This window comes from Microcaecilia unicolor, chromosome 11 (assembly GCF_901765095.1).
Source record: "Microcaecilia unicolor chromosome 11, aMicUni1.1, whole genome shotgun sequence".
NCBI classification, from domain to species: domain Eukaryota; kingdom Metazoa; phylum Chordata; class Amphibia; order Gymnophiona; family Siphonopidae; genus Microcaecilia; species Microcaecilia unicolor.
The window spans coordinates 72,160,749-72,179,628 of record NC_044041.1 but is presented as its reverse complement, the minus strand read 5'-3'; the positions used below and the strand labels follow the sequence as shown (position 1 = coordinate 72,179,628).

Genomic DNA, 18,880 nt, shown 5'->3' with positions numbered 1-18,880 from the left:
TTTGCCTGGACTTGCGCACAGGCTTGCACGGACTTGCATACAGGCTTGCACGGGCTTTTTTCCAGTTCCAAAAGAAATCAAAACTTGCAGATTTTAAACTGGACATCAAAAGAAATCCTCTCGTCAAACCTTCCATCGCCAGCTCTGAGCTGCGTTATTTTTCCAGTGGTATGAGCAGGGTTTGTTTGTTCTCCGAGCATTGGGAAGGCACAGCAAATGATGTAATTAGCATGTTATGACTACATTTAAATACAATTTGCGGCCATCTCTGCCGTGGATGTTGTTTCCTGTGCTAAAGCCCTCTGAGCAGGGGTGGACTGACAGGAATCTGGGCCCCCAGGCATTAAGGGTCATGGGCTCCCCCCCCCCCCCCAAACATCCTATCCGATAGAGGTTACTGGTTCGGCTTCTGTTGTAACTGGTTTATCGGCTTTTCGGAGAAGGAGGCAGCTGTAGAGGGTCTCCTTCTGGTCAGTGAAGCCAATGGCTGGAAGTAGGAAGCGATGGGACTCCTGATGCAGGCCTCATAGGCCAAAACACAGCTATGTCAAGTCTTGTTCATCCTTCAATAAACAGTTATTTTTATCTGGAGCATCGTCCGCTTTTTGAGTCATTTTCACTGTTTTGCTTGACATAATATTTCTTAACTCACTTTAGACAAACCCCTAATGTAGAAATATACAAAGACATTAAATCATTCTAGCAGTGCATCTGGGGTCTACATTTTGGCGTGATCTGCATGTTTTGCTTTCTAAATGTTCCTGGGACAGTTGTTCTCAACATTTTTTCGGTTGAAATACACCTGACAGATGATGCTCACATATGTGACATTGCATACATGACCCTCACAGTCCTTTATCTGTTAACTGTAACATGCTCCTCATTCACAAAAATCCAACTCCCCCCTCCCCCCAGCAACAGATGCAGATCACAACGAAGAAATGTTTTCATGAAAGTCACATAAAAAAAAAAAAAGATTCTCATGTCATCTGAGCAATGACAACATCTCTCCACTACCAAGCACATTGTAAAATAATACTAAACCTCCCCTCTGCCTCCATGTCCCACATCTCTCCCTCTGTCTCCCTCCCCTCCGCCTCTCACCTCTCTCTCCCACCCCTCACCAATTCCAACATCTCTCTCTCCTTCCATCCCCTCAAATGCAATAACTCTCTCTCTTTCTCCCTTCCTGGATCCATCTCTTTCCCTCCTCCCCTCAGGTCCACCATCTTTTCCGCCCTCCCTTCCTCTCTTCTCCCTAGTCTACCATCTTTACCCCCTCTCCCCCCCCCCCAGCCACCATCTCTGCACCTTTGACTCCACCACCTATGCCCCTCCCCCCGTCCACCATCTTCCCCTCTGGATCCAACATCTCTGTCCCCTGCTTCTCTAGGGTCCAGCACCTCTTTCCCTCTCCCTTCAAACTGGATCCAACAGCAGTTTCTCCAGGCCAACAACTTTCCCTCTTTCTCCTCCATTCCCAGGGCCTGCCCTCCCATGCCCACGTTCCAGCATCTCTCCTGTCTCTGATCCCCCTCCCCCATGTACCTCAAACTTTGAAAGCACCCTTTTTTTCCTTGCAGGGGCATTGGCAGCTTCATAGGCTCAGGGCCGCCGAGAGATTGAGCTGGGCCCAGGGCAAGGCCGCCCCCCCCGAATCCCTACCACTGTCGCCTCCCTCTCCTGCTCCCAGGCTGCTGGCGCTACAGTCCCCGGACTCACCTGCCCGCTCTTGGCTCCGATAGCCCCCCTCCATCTGCCACCGGGACCGGGCACCCTGCATTCAAATCAGCAGTGCCTCACTTCCATGTGAAAGCAGCAGATCGCCTCCCTTTGGGCCTTCCCTGTGTCCCGCCCTCATCACTTCCTGTTTCTTTGAGGGCGGGGCACAGTGAGGGAGGCAAGCTGCCGCCTTCACACGGAGGTGAGGTGCTGCCAATTTGAATGCAGGGGGCCCCGGTCACGGTGGCGGACAGAGGGGGGCTATCGACGGAGCCGAGGGCAGGCAGGTGAGACTGGGGACTGCAGCGCTGGCGGCCTGGGAGCAGGAGAGAGACCCCGGCGCCGGCCTCCCTTGGAGGCCCGGACCTGGGGAATTTTGTCCCCCCTGCCCCTCCTCTCAGCGGTCCTGCATAGGCTGTCTTCCACTGACGCTGGAACTTCTCTGCTGTGGCACACTCTTACGGAAGCAGGAAGTTATGTCAGAAGGGGGTGGGCCATGGCAGAGAAGTTTCGGCATTAGCAGTAGATGGCCTATGAAGCTGCCAGTGCCCCTGCCTAGATAAGAGGATGCTTTGAGGTACACGGCGGGGGGGGGGGGGGGGGGTAGATTTGGAGTTTGGAGATGCCAGAGCATGAAAGGGTAGAGGGGGAATCACAGACACGGGGTGGGGGTGGAGGAATACTGGGCTTCCAACTGCCCTGGGCTACTGCCTGGTTGCCCGAATGGTCAGTCCGCCCCTGCCTCGGATTTCTATGCGAAACAGTCACAACAAGTACTGTGCAATTTTTTAATGTATAAACTCCCCCCCCCCCCTTGAGAAACTGAACATTACCAGTATTACATTGCATTTAGCTTGACATCAACATACATCCAAAAGGTATTTCTCTGGACCATCATTCTTATTTTATATACTTGCATTTGTTGTTTCGTATACTTGTGTTCAATTTAATTTATTGTATATACTTAAATATGGTGTAATGTTTATAATCTACATTTGTTTTTATATTCTTAAGCCACATTTACATATAATTACAAAGGTACATTTATTTACCATCATTGTATCAGACTGTTTTATTTTGGTTATGTTTACATATATTTATGTCAACAATATATGTCATTTATCCAATTTTGTGTATCTATACTGTGTCATTTTAAATATTATTTTATTCATATTTTGTATTCTTAATCTGCATATATATGTTTCTAGACTCCTGAAGAAGGCCCTTGCAGCCCGAAACACGACTCGTATTGAGTCCTGGATGCTTAATAAAGGTGTTTGTTTGGACATCGCCTGCTGCCCTTTCTTTTGTCACCCTTGTTGTGACCGTTTCCTCTGTGTGCCTACAAGGGGTACTGTTCTTCTGTTTCCCTGTCAGATTTATATGCGCACTATTCCCATGCTAACTGGTCTTACCGCCAGCGATAGATTTTGAGAATCAGCTTGTTGGAGAAGCTGGTGGTGGACTGACATCTCCAGTTCTCAAATGAATGCAAGTCTGATCCCTCACTAACACTGATCTCTTTCTATTGTTCGTCAGGCTCTGTTGGATCTCCTCCTTACAGCTTTTGCTCAGGCTTTCCTGCCTTTAGGATTCTAGGGCGATTGAGGCTGGGATGTTGCTGTGCTGATTGTCATCATAGTTTTACCCCACCCCAATGCGAGTATCACACACACATCTACAGCCAAAGAGGGGACTTGAGGAAGATGATTTTTCACCCTAGGAAACTGTGTTCACAAATCATGGTGCACAGGTGAGAATTTGTATATTGTATATTCACACCCACAAAAGGAAGAAAGAGAGAGATAAAGAACAAACTGCCTTCAAGCAACAGAGTAATCACACTCCTTCCCTAATATTTTATTGTGAATATGCAGTCTAGCAAGTTCTTGTAAACATTTTAGGAGAAAGTGGGCCAAGTTCTAAAGTTTTCTTTGTAGTTGCAAAGAAAGGTAAGACACTAGTCAGATTTTTGGATTATTACTTCTCAAATAGCTGATTGCATGTCTGGGCACTAATTCTTATCCTCCGCCCTCCCCCCAAAAGCCAAGCCTCTTCCTGTTATTCCCTGCCCAGCTTGCCTGCTTCCCTTTGTACAAGTAAAGGCTTCTCCTCTCCTCCTCCTAATATGGTGCTGTACAAGTTGATGAAAATTGCTCTGCTTTTTAAATGAGTTGCTACAGGGTTTGGCTGCCGCTCAGACTGAATAGGGGAGGGTAGAGGGGCTGCTGGAAGAAGAGGTGGCTTGAGGTCTCGAAAGACAAAAAGAAAGGAGGTTGATTAGTGTCTCAAAGGGAAGCCGGCCTGCTCAAGATCAGGCCTCTCCCTGCACATTGTATCTTCTGGCTGCCTTGTGTGAGCTTGAGGCTCAAAGCTAGGGCTCTACTTAATTTTAAAGCTTTCTTTAAATTTTGCCTCAGCATCCCCCTCACCCCAATCAAAAACCGTCTGGCCCCTGTTGGAGAGACCTTGGAACAATCAGTCCTGGAGTACCCTGTTGCCAGTCAGGCTTTGAAGATAGCTATCCACAATGAACATGCATGAGATTGATTTGCAGAGACTGCCTCCATTGTATGCAAATCTCTTTCATGCATATTCATTATGGATATCCTGAAAACCTGACTGGCATGGGGATACTCCAAGACCGACTTGGGAAACACTGCCTTAGAAGATGGCTCTGATGGGCAACAAAGAGTGTGAGTGTGAGAGTGTGTGTGTGTCGTAGCCAAGGGCGGGCTTGGGTGGGCCCATCCTTTGGGTTCAGGCCCACCCAGTAGCAGCATACCTATGATGCCCCACCAGCCGAAAACTCTCAACAAGTGTCCCTCCTGCATACCTTGTAAGTAGCAGATCTTCGCCTGCAGTGAGCAGTGGCATACATACTGCTCGCACCGGCCCCACAGCCTTCCCTCTGATGTATTTCTGCCTAAGCGGAAACAGGAAGTTGCATCAGAGGGAAGGGTGTGGGGCCAACATGAGCAGTGTGTATTAGTTGCTGCTCACTGCTGGAGAAAATCTGCTATTTAAAAGGTATACGGGAGAGGGGGGATGTTTGAGAGACCATATGGCATGCAGGTGAGAGAAGGAGAGACCAAATCACCTGTGGGACGGGGTGAGGTTCTTCTGCCCACCCAACTTGGGCCCAGGCCCACCCAAAATTGGGTGTCTGGCTACGCCCCTTATTGTATATCTTGTGCTGCTGCTGCTGCACGGGCTATATCTGTTCTGCAGTAGAGCAGCACTTATGAATGCTTCTGTATCAAAGGGTGAACCATCCCAAAGAGTGTGATTTTTCAGATGGTGCATCCAGGTTAGAAATTTAGAAAAATTAAGGAGTCCTTTTACTAAGGTGTGCTAACAGATTTACTGTGCACTAAACAATAAGATGCCCATAGGAATACAATGGGCGCAGTAGCGTACCAAGGGCAGGGTGGTGGGGGAGGTCTGCCCCGGGTGCAGGCAGCAAAGGAGTGAACGGAGTCACGTGTCTTTCGGCTGTGCCGTTCCCCTGCCCCCTCTAATGTTACTTCCTGTTCCAGGGCAGGGGACCAGTCCAGGGCCAACAGCCATATGACTGCTCCATGCACCCCCATGCTAGGAGGAAGGGTGGTGAGGGTAATGTGCTTTTGGGGGGTGATGAGCCTCAGAGGGGTGTGACATGGGGGGGCACACAACAGCAAACTGTCCCGGGTGGCAACCAAGGGGGTCTTTTATTAAAGATTAGTTCAAGTTATCTGCAGCAGGGTCTATTTTATTCCTATGGGCCCTGCTGCAGATAACTCGAGCTAATCTTCAGTAAAAGACCCCCCAAATTAGGTATGCCACTGAATGGGCATCTTATCATTTAGCGCGTGCTAAATCTATTACTGCACCTTAGTATAAAGTGTATTATTGCTATGCAAATGAAACAAGCAGTACAAAATGATTTCTTTGGAGCCTCTGAAAGGAGACAGACAGAGTGGAGGGAATATGGGTAAATTTTCAGTGCTGAAAGTTGCTAAAAGAATACACAGACCAGTAGTCTTTACAGTACGTGTACTTGTGGGTGCAGGGAAAATGGAAGGAGCAGGGTGAGGCGGTCCAGTCTGCAGAAAAGTGTGCTCAGATTTTTCTACTAGATGGTCACATGTTTGTTCTTCTCTTAGGCTTGCTTCTCATGAAAGCAGTGATCACAATCAGTGCACTGGCACTGAGGATCTAATGAGTGACAGAAGGGCCTCAAAGAGTATGATACACGCCTGATGAGTGAGCCTTGGCATTTCTGCATGTGTTGAGGGGAAGAACGAGTGCAGCTGAACTGTATGTGGACAGGGAGCAGTGTGTGCCTGGTTAGGAGGGAGTGGGGGTGTAGTTTGCTAGACTACCTTGATACCCCAGACTCACATGCTGCCTTCAGCTTGAAAGAATCATTAGGGGAAAGGCAACATGTGTCTCAGTCAGGCTGCTGAGAGGACTCTTGGAATGCGAGAGAGAGAGAGAGAGAGAGAGAGAGAGAGAGAGAGAGAGAGAAATAGGTAAATAATGAATGTACACATGCTTTTTCAGAGCTCTGGCAGTGAGTTCTAGAGCACTTTGTCTTTTTGAAAACCCCAACTCCAGGTGCCAAGGGGTTAACTTGAACACAGTTGGAAGGAGAGTAGACTGCTGGGTCCTTGGCTGGTAGCCTGGTTGTACTGGACCAACAGGAATAGCCACATTTTTCCACTTTCCTGCTGACAGGTGGAAGAAACACCTGAAGACCAATAGCAGCTGTGCTCTCTTCCTCCCTGTGTGGTGAGAAATGGGAGAGGCCAGGCTCCTGCATGTCTTCTCTAGCTCCCTTCCTCCTCACACAGCTGAGAACGTGGCCTCTTCAAGCCCCTACATATCCCATCACTTATTGGGAAAGTAGGTCTCTCTGTGGTCAAGTCATCCACAGAGGCCTGATGTAGGTTGCTGCATATACTAGAGGAGACATCTACAGCCCATGCAAAAGAATTCAGGATAAAACAGATCCATCATCAAATGCACATCATAGGAAAAGACTCTCTCATATATTTAATAGGAACTTATACAGCTGCAAGAGTTCAAACTGAAAGTCACAAGAAGGTTGTATATGTCCTTCTGAGAGGAGGCAGAGAAGCAGCTCAGATGTGGGAATCCCAAGTTCAGTCTCATTTATCTTCTGGTGGCCAGTGATACTAGTCATATCCCAATGAGCTCTTCTTGACCAAGGAGAGATTAATATAGAGATGTGCAAAAGTGACGTAGCCCCTAATCTGAAGCACAGGGCTACTGGTCTCTGCTATACCTTAGGATTAAAAGGAGGGTTCAACATCCATATTCTGTCAGAACACCCCTTGAAAACAATTCATCTCTTCCAAAATATTGTGATGGATTTTCAGGCATGGGGCGTGAAGTCCACATCAGACTTTGGAGAGGGAAATCCACTGATGCTCCAAAGTTTGGGTTAAAAGCCATTACCATAGCATAAAATACTCTGCAAGCTGCTCATCATTACCCCTCCCCTCCCCCCCCCCCAATAAAACCACACGCAAAAGGCTCATCCTATGAAGGAATATTACATGGCACAATGCTTACCAGAGGCAAAAAAAAACCTCCGTTAGGCCCCTTTTGCCTGACTGAAGTGATTGTCCAGTGGGGCAGACACACCAGCAGACCCACACACACTTGGAGAAAGAGGGAAGACATACCCAAGTCAGCAAATGGGGGGCAGCGAAACACGCAAAGTGATGGGTGGCATGTAAGCCAGAAGTCTTCTGGAAACTCATTCTTGTGTCAGGCTGGTTAAGTGCCAGTTTGAGAGAAATCAGTCCAACCTGAGTATTGCATTTAGTGTGCAAGGTGAAGGACTTATTGCTTGTGGATCACACAGAATAATAATTGTCTTTTCCCAATTAGCTTGTTGGGAGATGAATCCATTGATTATGTATTCTCCATAGAGATGCATCCATTATTCCTGTACAGGCATCTTGGAAAGTAAAGCTCCTTTTTTCTGACAACTCTCCTGGGAGACTCAAGACACCTATTGAGGGACACACTGCCTAGTGCCCCCGACAGCTCCCACCCCCCACCCCCCTCTGTTGGGTTCCACAACTGCCCCTGGGTGTAGTGGAGAAGCAGCACTCCCAGTCTATTAGTGCAATCCAGGGAAAGCTGGGCAGGCCTGGTCAGTCTTCAGTTGTGGTGCTGTTGTCTTCAGGAGCCACATGGGGTCATGGAGTGTCTAGGTAGCCAAAATGGTTTTCCTCAGATTCTCTGAGTGGTAAGCTGGGTTTGTTTTCCAAATCATTTCCTTGACACTGGAGAGAGGGTCTCTCCTTAAAAAAGTCTGAGATGTACCGCACCTGTGAAGAAAATTAAGAGCCCAGATTTACTGGCCCAGCTCTACAGAGTAACCAAGAAAGAGTTGCTGGTACTACTGAGAATAAGCTTAAACTAGCAGAAAAACTACAGGAAAACTATATGAATGATGATGGCATATTACACAAGCACTTTTCACAAGACTGCACCTGGGTAATTAAGCAGAAACTTGAGCAACAGTGGGGGCATTAATTCTTCTCCTCCCTACAAATATGAACCTGTAAAGGGCCAGGAGGGGGAAGAGGGTGCAGCCAGCAGACAACTCATGGATATTTCATGTTCACATTTTTATCTGTGATTTATGGTGTCTAAAGAAGGTACAAAGTTCATACCTGGTTTGCTGGCTGACCTTGAATTTTCCAAGGGAAATTGCAGGGACTTTTTGCTTGCCAGCTCCTGGGTACAAATATCCAGAGGCCTGCAAACCCTGTATAAATTTTAAAACTTAGCCCTCCCCCCCCAACCAATTGTTTCATCCAGTCCGCCCAGTTCAAATTATTCCTCTTTGATTCTCCACCACTTTGATTAGAGTGCATGCAAATCTCCAGACTTAAATCAACACCTTTTTCTCCTCAATTCCTTAACCTGATTTTTAGAAACCTTGTTCCCCACCACTCTGTGTCTGTCCTGGGCTCTTTCTCTCAACATTTACTGTGATTCCTGCCATCAGCCTTCCTTGCAGGAATCCCCTTGCACTTCCAGTGATTCCTGCCACCAGCCCTCCCTGCAGGATTCCAAGCCCCCCCCCCCCCAGCCTTTCCTGCAGAAATCTTCCCAGCACTTTCTGTGATCCTCACTCCAGGTGTCCCTCCAACACTTACACTTCCTGTGAATCTTGTCACCAGGCCTCCCTGCAGGAGTATCCCCAGGCCTTCTCTGCAGCTATTCCCTAGCACTTACTGTAATTCCTGCTACTAGACCTCTCTGCAGGAGTCCCCCCAACATTTTCTGTCATTCCTACCATCAGTCCCCTCTCCAGGAATTCCCCCTAGCACTTTCTATGATTCCTGCCACCAGATATCCTGAATCCGCCCAGCCCTTCCTGCAGGAATCCCCCTATCACTCCAGTGATTTCTGCCACCATCTCCCTGTAGGAGTCCCTCCAGCACTTCCTGTGATTCTCATTCCGGGCCTCTCTGCCGGAGTCTCCACAACCCTCCCTGCAGCAATCCCCCCCCAGCACTTACTGTGATTCCTGCCACCAGGACTCCCTGTAGGAATCCCACCAGCACATCACTCCAGTGGTGTTTGTAATCGGAGACTCTTGTGTAACCCACATACACAGCGAAAGAAATCAGAAAGAACTGGATAGTAGGACGCAGCAGACGAGCCCACTGCCCCTTTAAACGAGCCTGGACATATAGCTGGTGAAGAGAAAGAGACAATTATTTGCGATTACTGGAGACAAATGTCCTGAGTAAGGCTTATGTTCCACATTGGATCCATTCCTAGCCACATAATAATGTGGGAGACAGCAATGAGTCTTTTTTTTTTTTTTTTTGCTGTCATGTTCTTCACATAAGGATGAGGGAAAAACAGCTTTATCCTAATCCCATAGGAGCCAGCTGAGCACCCCTAATATTGAGCAAGCAACCTTCACTGTGTCCAGAGAGGGTTAATTTGTATTGTGTTTTGCACCCCAATAACTTAGAAAGTTTGGCATCTGTGAGTTCTATAGAGGGGACTGGCATAATCTATCATACTGGAAAATGAGTTGCTGTACTCAGTAGCATTGTGCCTGGCAGTACATTTGAACCACTGAACATTTAAAAGAGACCACCCCATGAGTTACTAAGCTATGCATAGAAATGACGCAGGGCACACATCAGTCAGCATTAGTGGAAGACAGGTGAGAAGGGATCTAGAGAGGAGCCTGGGGTGAGGGGGAGCAGGGATATGGAGAGGATCCTGGGGGAGAGGGGAGCAGGGATCTAGAGAGGAAAGCCGAGGTCTAGAGAGGAGCCTGGGGGAGAGGGGGAGCAGGGATCTAGAGAGGAGCCTGGAGAGAGGGGAGCAGAGATATGGCGAAGAGCCTGGGGGAGAGGGGGAGCAGGGAGCTAGAGGAAAGCTGAGGTCTAGAGAGGAGCCTGGAGGAGAGGGGGAGCAGGGATCTAGAGAGGCGCCTGGAGAGAGGGGAGCAGAGATATGGAGAAGAGCCTGGGGGAGAGGGGGAGCAGGGAGCTAGAGAGGAAAGCAGAGGTCTAGAGGGGATCCTGGAGGAGAGGGGGAGCAGGGATCTAGAGATGAGCCTGGAAAGAGGGGAGCAGGGATATGGAGAGGAGCCTGGGGGAGAGGGGGATCAGGGAGCTAGAGAGGAAAGCCGAGGTCTAGAGAGGATCCTGGAGGAGAGGGGGAGCAGGGATCTAGAGAGGAGTCTGGAGAGAGGGGAGCAGGGATATGGACAGGAGCTTGGGGGAGAGGGGAGCAGGAAAACCATGTGTTCATAGGGTGAGAAGATAGTAGAAACATACTTACGGCCAAGAAGACCATGCAATACATCCCAAATGAGGAGTGTCCAGAATAGAAAGACAACCTGAATAAAAGCAGAATCAGATAAGCAGATGTAAAGACTCATTTCTTTCACCTTCTCCCAAATGCTGAATCTCTTGCCTCATCAGGGCACTCAGGGAATTTTTGTTCATTTTCCTTTAAATCTTTCTGAGAGTGAGAGGGGGTTGTAGTTTACAGCAACATTCCCCAGGGCAGCTGACTGTGCTGCTGAAAGAGTGGTATTTTTCAGATATGCCAAGGCTGGCCCAGGACAGCCTAAGCATGTGCTCTGCTCTAATGCTGGCAGTGCAGACACTAGTTTATGTCACTGGCAGACTACTAGGATTTCTGGAGGGGAGAGCAAGGAAGGGGTTGTCTACATTCAGGGACATGTGCTGGCACTGTTAATCCTAAAGCACTGCTCTGGAACTCTTTGCTGGAGGAGGTGGTAACAGTGGTTAGTGTATCTGGGTTTAAAAAAGGACAAATTCCTGGAGGAAAAGCCCATAGTCTGCTATTGAGACAGACATAGGAAGCAACTGCTTGCCCTGGGATTTGTAGTATGGAGTGTTGCCACGATTTGGGTTTCTACCAGGTACTTGTGACCTGGCTTAGCCACTGTTTGGAAAACAGGATACTGGGCTAGATGGACCACTGGTCTGACCCAGTATGGTTACTCTTATGTACTCAGAATCAGGCTAAACTCACAGTATTCAAACCAGAACCATCAATATCCAATATAAGAGTTCGTGGTATCTAGTCAATCTTCAATATAGCTCGTTCAAAAAACATCAAAATGTCATTCATCCACTTTTATTTGAAAAATATTTTTCAAAAATTTTCCAGATTTTTCTAAACAGATATACTTTTTCATTACTTTCACAGTGACCTCAGTGATGTTCACCGCCAATACCTTATCGGTGTTTTATGGCGATGCATACATCAACAACATCTTCATAGGTCACTCTACCAAATTCTTATCTCTTACAGACAATCACTTATCATATTATTGAACTTATTTTTTGAAAGACTTATTCAGTCGGACCCAGGGGTTCTACTGCCCTTGGGTCCGACTGAATAAGTCTTTCAAAAGATAAGTTCAATAATATGATAAGTGATTGTCTATAAGAGATAAGAATTTGGTGGAGTGACCTATGAAGATGTTGATGTTGTATGCATCGCCATAAAACACCGATAAGGTATTGGCGGTGAACATCACTGAGGTCACTGTGAAAGTAATGAAAAAGTATATCTGTTTAGAAAAATCTGGAAAATTTTTGAAAAATATTTTTCAAATAAAACACAGTGGATGCATGACATTTTGATACTCTTACCTGGATTCTGTGACAGCTCCAGGGTTTCCCTGGCACACGTCCTCCAGCACATAGCCCGAACAGTTCACGCGCATCCAGTCCGGGTTGCAGACAGCCAGGAAGTTAGGGCGTGGTCGGCCAATCATGTACTTGGCTAGGTCAGTCAAAGACTGGCTTATTGCTGCCCCAAATAGGTACGTGCCCACAACCTTGTACAAAGCAGCGAGGTAACAGTTGAACTGTGACTTTGAGTGTAGACGTTTGGTGTAGACCAGGTATGCCTCCCCCGTGGTGATCTGTGAGAATCGTGGAGAAGAAAAAAAGTATTTGTCAGCCCAGGTATCATCACATGAATAGAAAATCACAGTTCTTACAGCTCTTTCAGCAGAAGGTGCAATAGGGAATGGTGCATGAGCACTGGCTGTGAGGGAACTCACAATCTTTGTAGTCTTAGTTTCTCCCAGCAGGGGCAGAGGTGCTACCTGGAATGGTGCAGGATCACTGGGTGTTAGGAGGTGCCAGGGGAGAGGGGAGAAGGGAAGGGACTTTTACAATCCCAGCTTCTCCCAGAAGGTGCTGTAGGGAATGGGGCTGGTGTGGTGCGTTGTGTGTCAGGGAGCTCATACTTTCTGTAGTCTGTAGTCCCAGTCTCTCTCACCAAGGGTGAGGTTTACAGTACTATGGTTTACTAGATTCAGCTGAGCAATGGCACTTTTTTTTGCAGGTGCAGTCATATGGTGTAAAAGAGGTGATTTCTGCCCCTGTCCTGGAAGTGACAATACTGTAGTGTAGGGTTACTCAAGCTTATACAAGTTGGATTTTTAAGATCTCCATAATGAATATGAATGATGATTTATCTCATGCATATTCTTTGTGGAAATCCTAGAATAAAACTGAGGTTGGGAAGCCGTGCCTTAGAGGGTAACCCCAACCAGAGCAGACTCTGCAAGTCTACAGTATAAAACTTACAATGAGAACAGTGCAGGAGATGGTGACACCAGCCATCATGCCATGGGTGATGGTGTCTTCCCTGTACGGGTATCCAATGGACTCATCATCACAGTAGAAACCTCGTTTGTATGGAGTGTTCACCAGGGTCATGATGACAAAGGGCAGCGATGCTGGAAGATACAGAAATAGAGAGGCAGTCAGCCATTGCCTAGTGAGATCAATCACAATTATCCTCAAGGCAAGATGGAGACCTGAGACTTGAGAAGGAAGGAGAGAGTTGTTTCTTTCTCTACAACATCACCAAAATTCATCCCTTCCTTTCTGAGCACACTACCAAAGCCTTTATCCACAGTCATCGCCTCACGTTTAGATTACTGCAACTTGCTCCTCACAGGTCTCCCACTAAACCATTTCTTTCTCTTTCAATCTGTTCAAAATTTTGATGTATGACTTATCGTCCGCCAATGTTGCTACACTCACATAACCCCTCTCTTTGAGTCATTTAATTGGCTCCCTATCCATTTCCGTGTACAGTTCAAACTCCTCTTACTGACTTACAAGTGCATTCATTCTGCAGCTCCTCAGTATCACTCCTCTCTTATCTCTCCCTACCTTTCTCTCCAGGAACTCTGTTCATCTGGGAAGTCAATTCTTATCTATCTGGGAAGTCATTCTTATCTGTACCCTTGTTCACCACTGCCAACAGACTCTGACCCTTTTATCTTGATGCGCCATAAAATAGAGTTCCTGAATCGGTATGTTATGCTCCATTTCTGGCCCTATTCAAATCTAGGCTAAAAGCCCACCTTTTTGAGGCTGCTTTTAACTTTTTACCTATTCAGTACCCATGGTTGTTTCAATCATTCCTAAAAAAAATAACTCTCTAATTCCTTATTTGTCCCATTTGTCTGTCTTGACTACATTATAAGCTCTGAGGAGTAGGAACTTTCTCTTACGTGTTTTGTGTACAGTCCTGTGTACGTTTAGTAGCACTATCGAAATAAGTAATAGTAGTAGGAGTAGAGTTGAAGAGATGGAAGGACAGTATAGAAGTGTGAGAGTAAACGAAGGTGGTAGAGGAATAGATCATGGAAAAAGGACCAGAAGGAAGGGGGGGGGGGGGGGTAGAAGAATGAAAGAGTAAGCAACATGGATCTAAAGGAAAGGTAAAGTGGTGGAACGCTTGTCTCTGGTTGTAGTGTTTTAATATAAGGGGATCCAAGGTCAGATCTCCCATCCATTGGGGGCCTTCAAGCCAACGGGCAGCACTGAGGATCTGCATAGTCATGTGTGGAGGAGAGAGTGCCAGATACTAGTGAGAGGAAAGGTAGAAAATCTGAAAAGAGACCATGGATGAGGGGGAAGACTGAGTGACAGACTAACTGGTGGGTGAATATTTGGGGGCTCATTTTCAAAGTAGAAAAACGTCTAAAAAGTGGCACAAAGCGGAAGATGGACATTTTGTTTGCCAAAACATCCAAATTGCTATTTTTGAAACCTATTTTTAAGATGGTTTTCTATGCAGTTCATATGCAGTGCGTCCAAATCACAAGAGGACGTGTTGGGATTTGGGCATTCCCAAAACTTGGACAGTTTTCTGCCATAATGAACAAAGCAAAAATGTCCAGGGCTAAACGTTAGACATTTTGGTCTAGACCTGTTTCAATCACGACTAAGTCACAAAAAGGTGTCCCAAATGACCACTGGAGGGATTAAGGCATAAACCCCCTTACTCCCCCAGTGGTCACTGACCCCCCCCCCCCCCCAAAGATATGAAAGAAACAGTATATACCAGCCTCTATGACAGCTTCAGATGTTACAGCCAGTCCTATCAGAGCAGCAAGCAGGTCCCTGGAGTAGACTAGCGGTCAGTGTAGTGCACTATAGAGAAAGGGACCCAGGCCCATATCCCACTCTAACTGATACACGTGGTGGAAAGTGTGAGCCCTCCAAAACCCATCAAAAACCTACCGTACCCACACACAAGTGACACCTGCAGACATAAGGGCTATTGTAGTGGTGTACAGTAGGTTTTGGTGGGTTTTGGAGGGCTCCCCATTCAATATAAGGGGGTAACAGTGAGATGTGTACCTGGAACCTTTTATGTGAAGTCCACTGCAGCGCCCCCTAGGGTGCTCCAGTACTCTACTGGGATGTCTGTATGGCCAGTCTACTAAAAATGCTGCCCCCCCCCCCCCCCCAATACATCTCAATAGCTTGTTTTTGTGCATTTTTTTCCTTGGACTTTTTTTTTCCAATAATGGTCCAAAAAGATAGATGCACTGAGAACAAAAACATCTACCAAATTGGCAGTTGGATGTTTTTCTGGTTTGAAAATGGCTATGTTCGTTACTCGAGTTTTGGAAGTTTTCCACAAAATCCAAAACCAGATTTAGATGTCATATTGAAAATGCCCCTCCAGATCTATTTTTGTATCTGAGGTGATTATTCTTTTCATCTATTATTTTAATTTATAAGTTTTATGTTAACATTTATTGTTATTCCTGTTGTGTATTAGTTATTGATGTGCTTTATTTTACTTTTTGGCGTATCAATAATATTTTGTACATCCTTCAGCAATTTGAACATGTTATCATTAACAGTATGGGCGCAGGAAAAAGATAAAAATGTTTCTCTTTCACCCCTCTGCCTCCCAGATTAATTACTCAGATCTGAAATTGTGTCTCAAGAAGCAGAAGGATACAGATCTAGAGATGGGAAGAACTAGTGAGGTATTTAAATTTGTTGATGACATAAAGTTATTCAAAGTTGTTAAATTGTGAGAGGACTGTGAAAAATTACAAGAGGACCTTACGAGACTGGGTGTCTAAATGGCAGATGACGTTTAATGTGAGCAAGTGCAAAGTGATGCATGTGGGAAAGAGGAACCCGAACTATAGCTACATAATGCACGATTCCAAGTTAGGAGTCACCGACCAAGAAAGGGATCTCGGCATCGCTGTTGATGATACGTTGAAACCCTTCACTCAGTGTGCTGCGGCAGCTAAGAAACCAAATAGAATGCTAGGTAATATTAGGAAAGGAATGGAAAACAAAAGTGAGGGCGTTATATAATGCTTTTGTATCAGTCCATGGTGCGACCGCACCTCAAATATTGTGTTCAATACTAGGACTAGGGGGCATGCGATGAAGCTACAATGTAGTAAATTTAATATGAATCGGAGAAATTTTGTTTTCACTCAACATGTAATTAAACTCTGGAATTTGTTGCCATAGAATGTGGTAAAGGTGGTTAGCTTAGCAGGATTTTAAAATTCCTAAAGGAAAAGTCCATAGACCATTATTAAATTGACTTGGGGAAAACCCACTGCTATTTCTGGGATAAGCAGGATAAAATGTATTGAACTTTTTTGGGATCTTGCCAGGTATTTGTGACCTGGATTGGCCACTGTTGGAAACAGGATGCTGGGCTTGATGGACCTTTGGTCTGTCCCAGTGTGACAATACTTATGTACTTACGTAACCTATGTGTTTATAAAAAGCACTATAAACAATTGGGCCTTTTTAATAGACATGTAGGTTCTCTAGCCTTCTGCTTCTTGGTTTGCCATATTTTTTTGGCAGTTGGTTTAGCCTTTTTGGTTTATTGTTCCAAATCTGAAACCTTCATCTCCAAGGAACCCCTTACCAACCCTTCCTATCCCAAGGGAAAAGCAGCTTCTCTGTCATCTGTCACTTAAGAACATAAGCGTTGCCATATTGGGACAGACCAAAAGTCCATTAAGCCTAGGATTCTGTTTCCAACAGTGGGCAATCCAGGTCACAAGTACCTGGCAAGATCCCAAAACAGTAAAACTGATTTTGTGCTGCTTATCCTAGAAATAAGCAGTGAATTTTCGCAAGTCCATCTTATGTATGTATGTATGTATTTATATATATATATATATATATATATATATATATATATATATTAGGATTTATTTACCGCATTTTTTAAAGAATTCACACAAGGCAGTGTACCGTAAGAATAAATCAAACATAAGCAATAGACAATAGGAAAGAAAGAAGACCATTTTCAAAACAGAATAACCATCTTTGTTTTTTTTGTTTCAAATATACCGTTTTGAACAAGGTTTTGTGATTTGGACGCTTTGTTTTTTTGGTCCATTTTCAAAAAAAAAAAAAAAAAAAAACCCGTCCAAGTGCAAAACAAACAAAATCAAGCCATTGGGATGTAGGAGGAGCCAGCATTTTTAGTAGACTGGTTCCCCCTGACATCCCAGGAAAGCAATAGGGCACCCTAGGGGGCACTGCAGTGGACGTCATAAAATGCTCCCAGGTACACATCTCACCATTGCTCCCTTACCTTGTTTGCTGAGCCCCCCAAAACCCACTCAAAACCCACTACCCCCAACTGTACACCACTACCATAGCCCTTACAGGTGAAGGGGGCACCAACATGTGGGTACAGTGTGTTTCTGCTGAGTTTTGGAGGGCTTACAGTTTCATCCACAAGTGTAACAGGTAGGGGGAGGTAGAAGTCTGGGTCCACCTGTCTGCAGTGCACTGCACCTACAACTAGACTACTTCAGGGACCTGCATGCTGTTCTAATGGACCTGAGTATAACATCTGAAGCTGGCATAGAGACTGGCAAGTAATGTTTTTCATCACATTTTTGTGGGGGTGGGAGGAGGTTAGTGACCACTGGAGGAATAAGAAGAGGTCATCCCTGATTCCCTCCAGTGGTCATCTGGATATTTAGGGCACCTTTTCATGCCTTATTTGTTATAAGAACAGGTCTAGCTCAAAATGTCTAAGTTTTAGTACTGGATGATTTTGTTTTGTTCCATTATGGCTAAAAAATGTCTAAGTCTTAGGAACGCCCAAGTCTTGGCCTGAACACGCCCCCTTGAGATTTGGACGCACTTCTGATGGATTTTATAGAAAAACATCTAAAAATAGGTTTCAAAAATACTGATTTGGATGTTTTTATGAGAAAATGTCCAAATTTATTTATTTATTTGTAGCATTTATACCCCGCTCTTTCCCGCTCGATAGCAGGTTCAGTGCAGCTTACAGAGTATGGTACAAAGTATCACAGATACAATACAAAGTATGTTACATAGTATCACAGAGACAGTGCAAAGTATGTTACAATGTATCACAGACGTAATACAAAGTATGGTACAACGTGGAGTGGAGGAGTGGCCTAGTGGTTAGGGTAGTGGACTATGGTCCTGGGGAACTGAGGAACTGAGTTCAATTCCCACTTCAGGCACAGGCAGCTCCTTGTGACTCTGGGCAACTCACTTAACCCTCCATTGCCCCATGTAAGCCGCATTGAGCCTGCCATGAGTGGGAAAGCGCGGGGTACAAATGTAACAAAAAAAATGTATCACAGAGATAACATAGCTCTATAGAGTGGGACAATAGTAAAAGATGTGGGGAAAGAATTGGATTGTGAGTAGTACTGGTGGTGTGGTCTAGGTTCGAGGATTAAGTTGGGTCATTTGGGTAGGCTTGTTTGAAGAGGTAAGTCTTCAGTAGCTTTCGGAAGGGTAGGTGTTCATTGGTTTTTCGGATATGTCTAGGTAAGGCGTTCCAGAGTTGGCTGTCTATAACAGAGAAGTTGGATGCGTAGTAGGTTTTGTATTTGAGGCCTTTGCAGTTGGGAAGATGAAGATTGAGATATGTTCGAGAAGATTTGGACCAGTTCCTGGCTGGAAGATCGATCAAATTGGACATGTAGCTTGGAGATTCACCACTGAGTGCTTTATGCCACTTTTTAGACGTTTTTCTGTTTTGAAAATGAGCCCAATAGTACACTAACAATGTCAACACAGTACGTAATATTAATAACTAGTAAAAAAGGCCCGTTTCCAAAACAAATGAAACGGGCGCTAGCATGTGTTTTTTTGTTTTTTTGTTTTCTTTTTCTGTTTGATATTAAGGGATATATTTTTTTTTTTTAAAGGAAAAGAGTTTTTTTTTAAAGTTGTAAAGTCTGTATGAGTGTTTGTGGTTTTGAGGGGGGGGGGTTGTGGGGGTCTATGGGTGTATGCTATTTTTTTTTGGGGGG

At 45.6% G+C, this 18,880-nt stretch overlaps 1 protein-coding gene across 1 annotated transcript in view; it reads right to left on the bottom strand.

Moving 5' to 3' along the window:
- Positions 1-7,244: 7,244 nt before the first annotated feature.
- PLPP2 (phospholipid phosphatase 2) overlaps positions 7,245-18,880 on the bottom strand; it is a 45,288-nt gene continuing 33,652 nt past the window's right edge. Inside the window, exons 2-6 of the mRNA XM_030218415.1 lie at positions 12,858-13,009; positions 11,910-12,184; positions 10,561-10,618; positions 9,273-9,449; positions 7,245-8,069 (exon numbers count right to left, since the gene is read on the bottom strand). Coding sequence (XP_030074275.1) covers positions 7,938-8,069; positions 9,273-9,449; positions 10,561-10,618; positions 11,910-12,184; positions 12,858-13,009 — 794 coding nt within the window. The 3' untranslated portion in view covers positions 7,245-7,937. The remainder of the gene's footprint in view (positions 8,070-9,272; positions 9,450-10,560; positions 10,619-11,909; positions 12,185-12,857; positions 13,010-18,880) is intronic.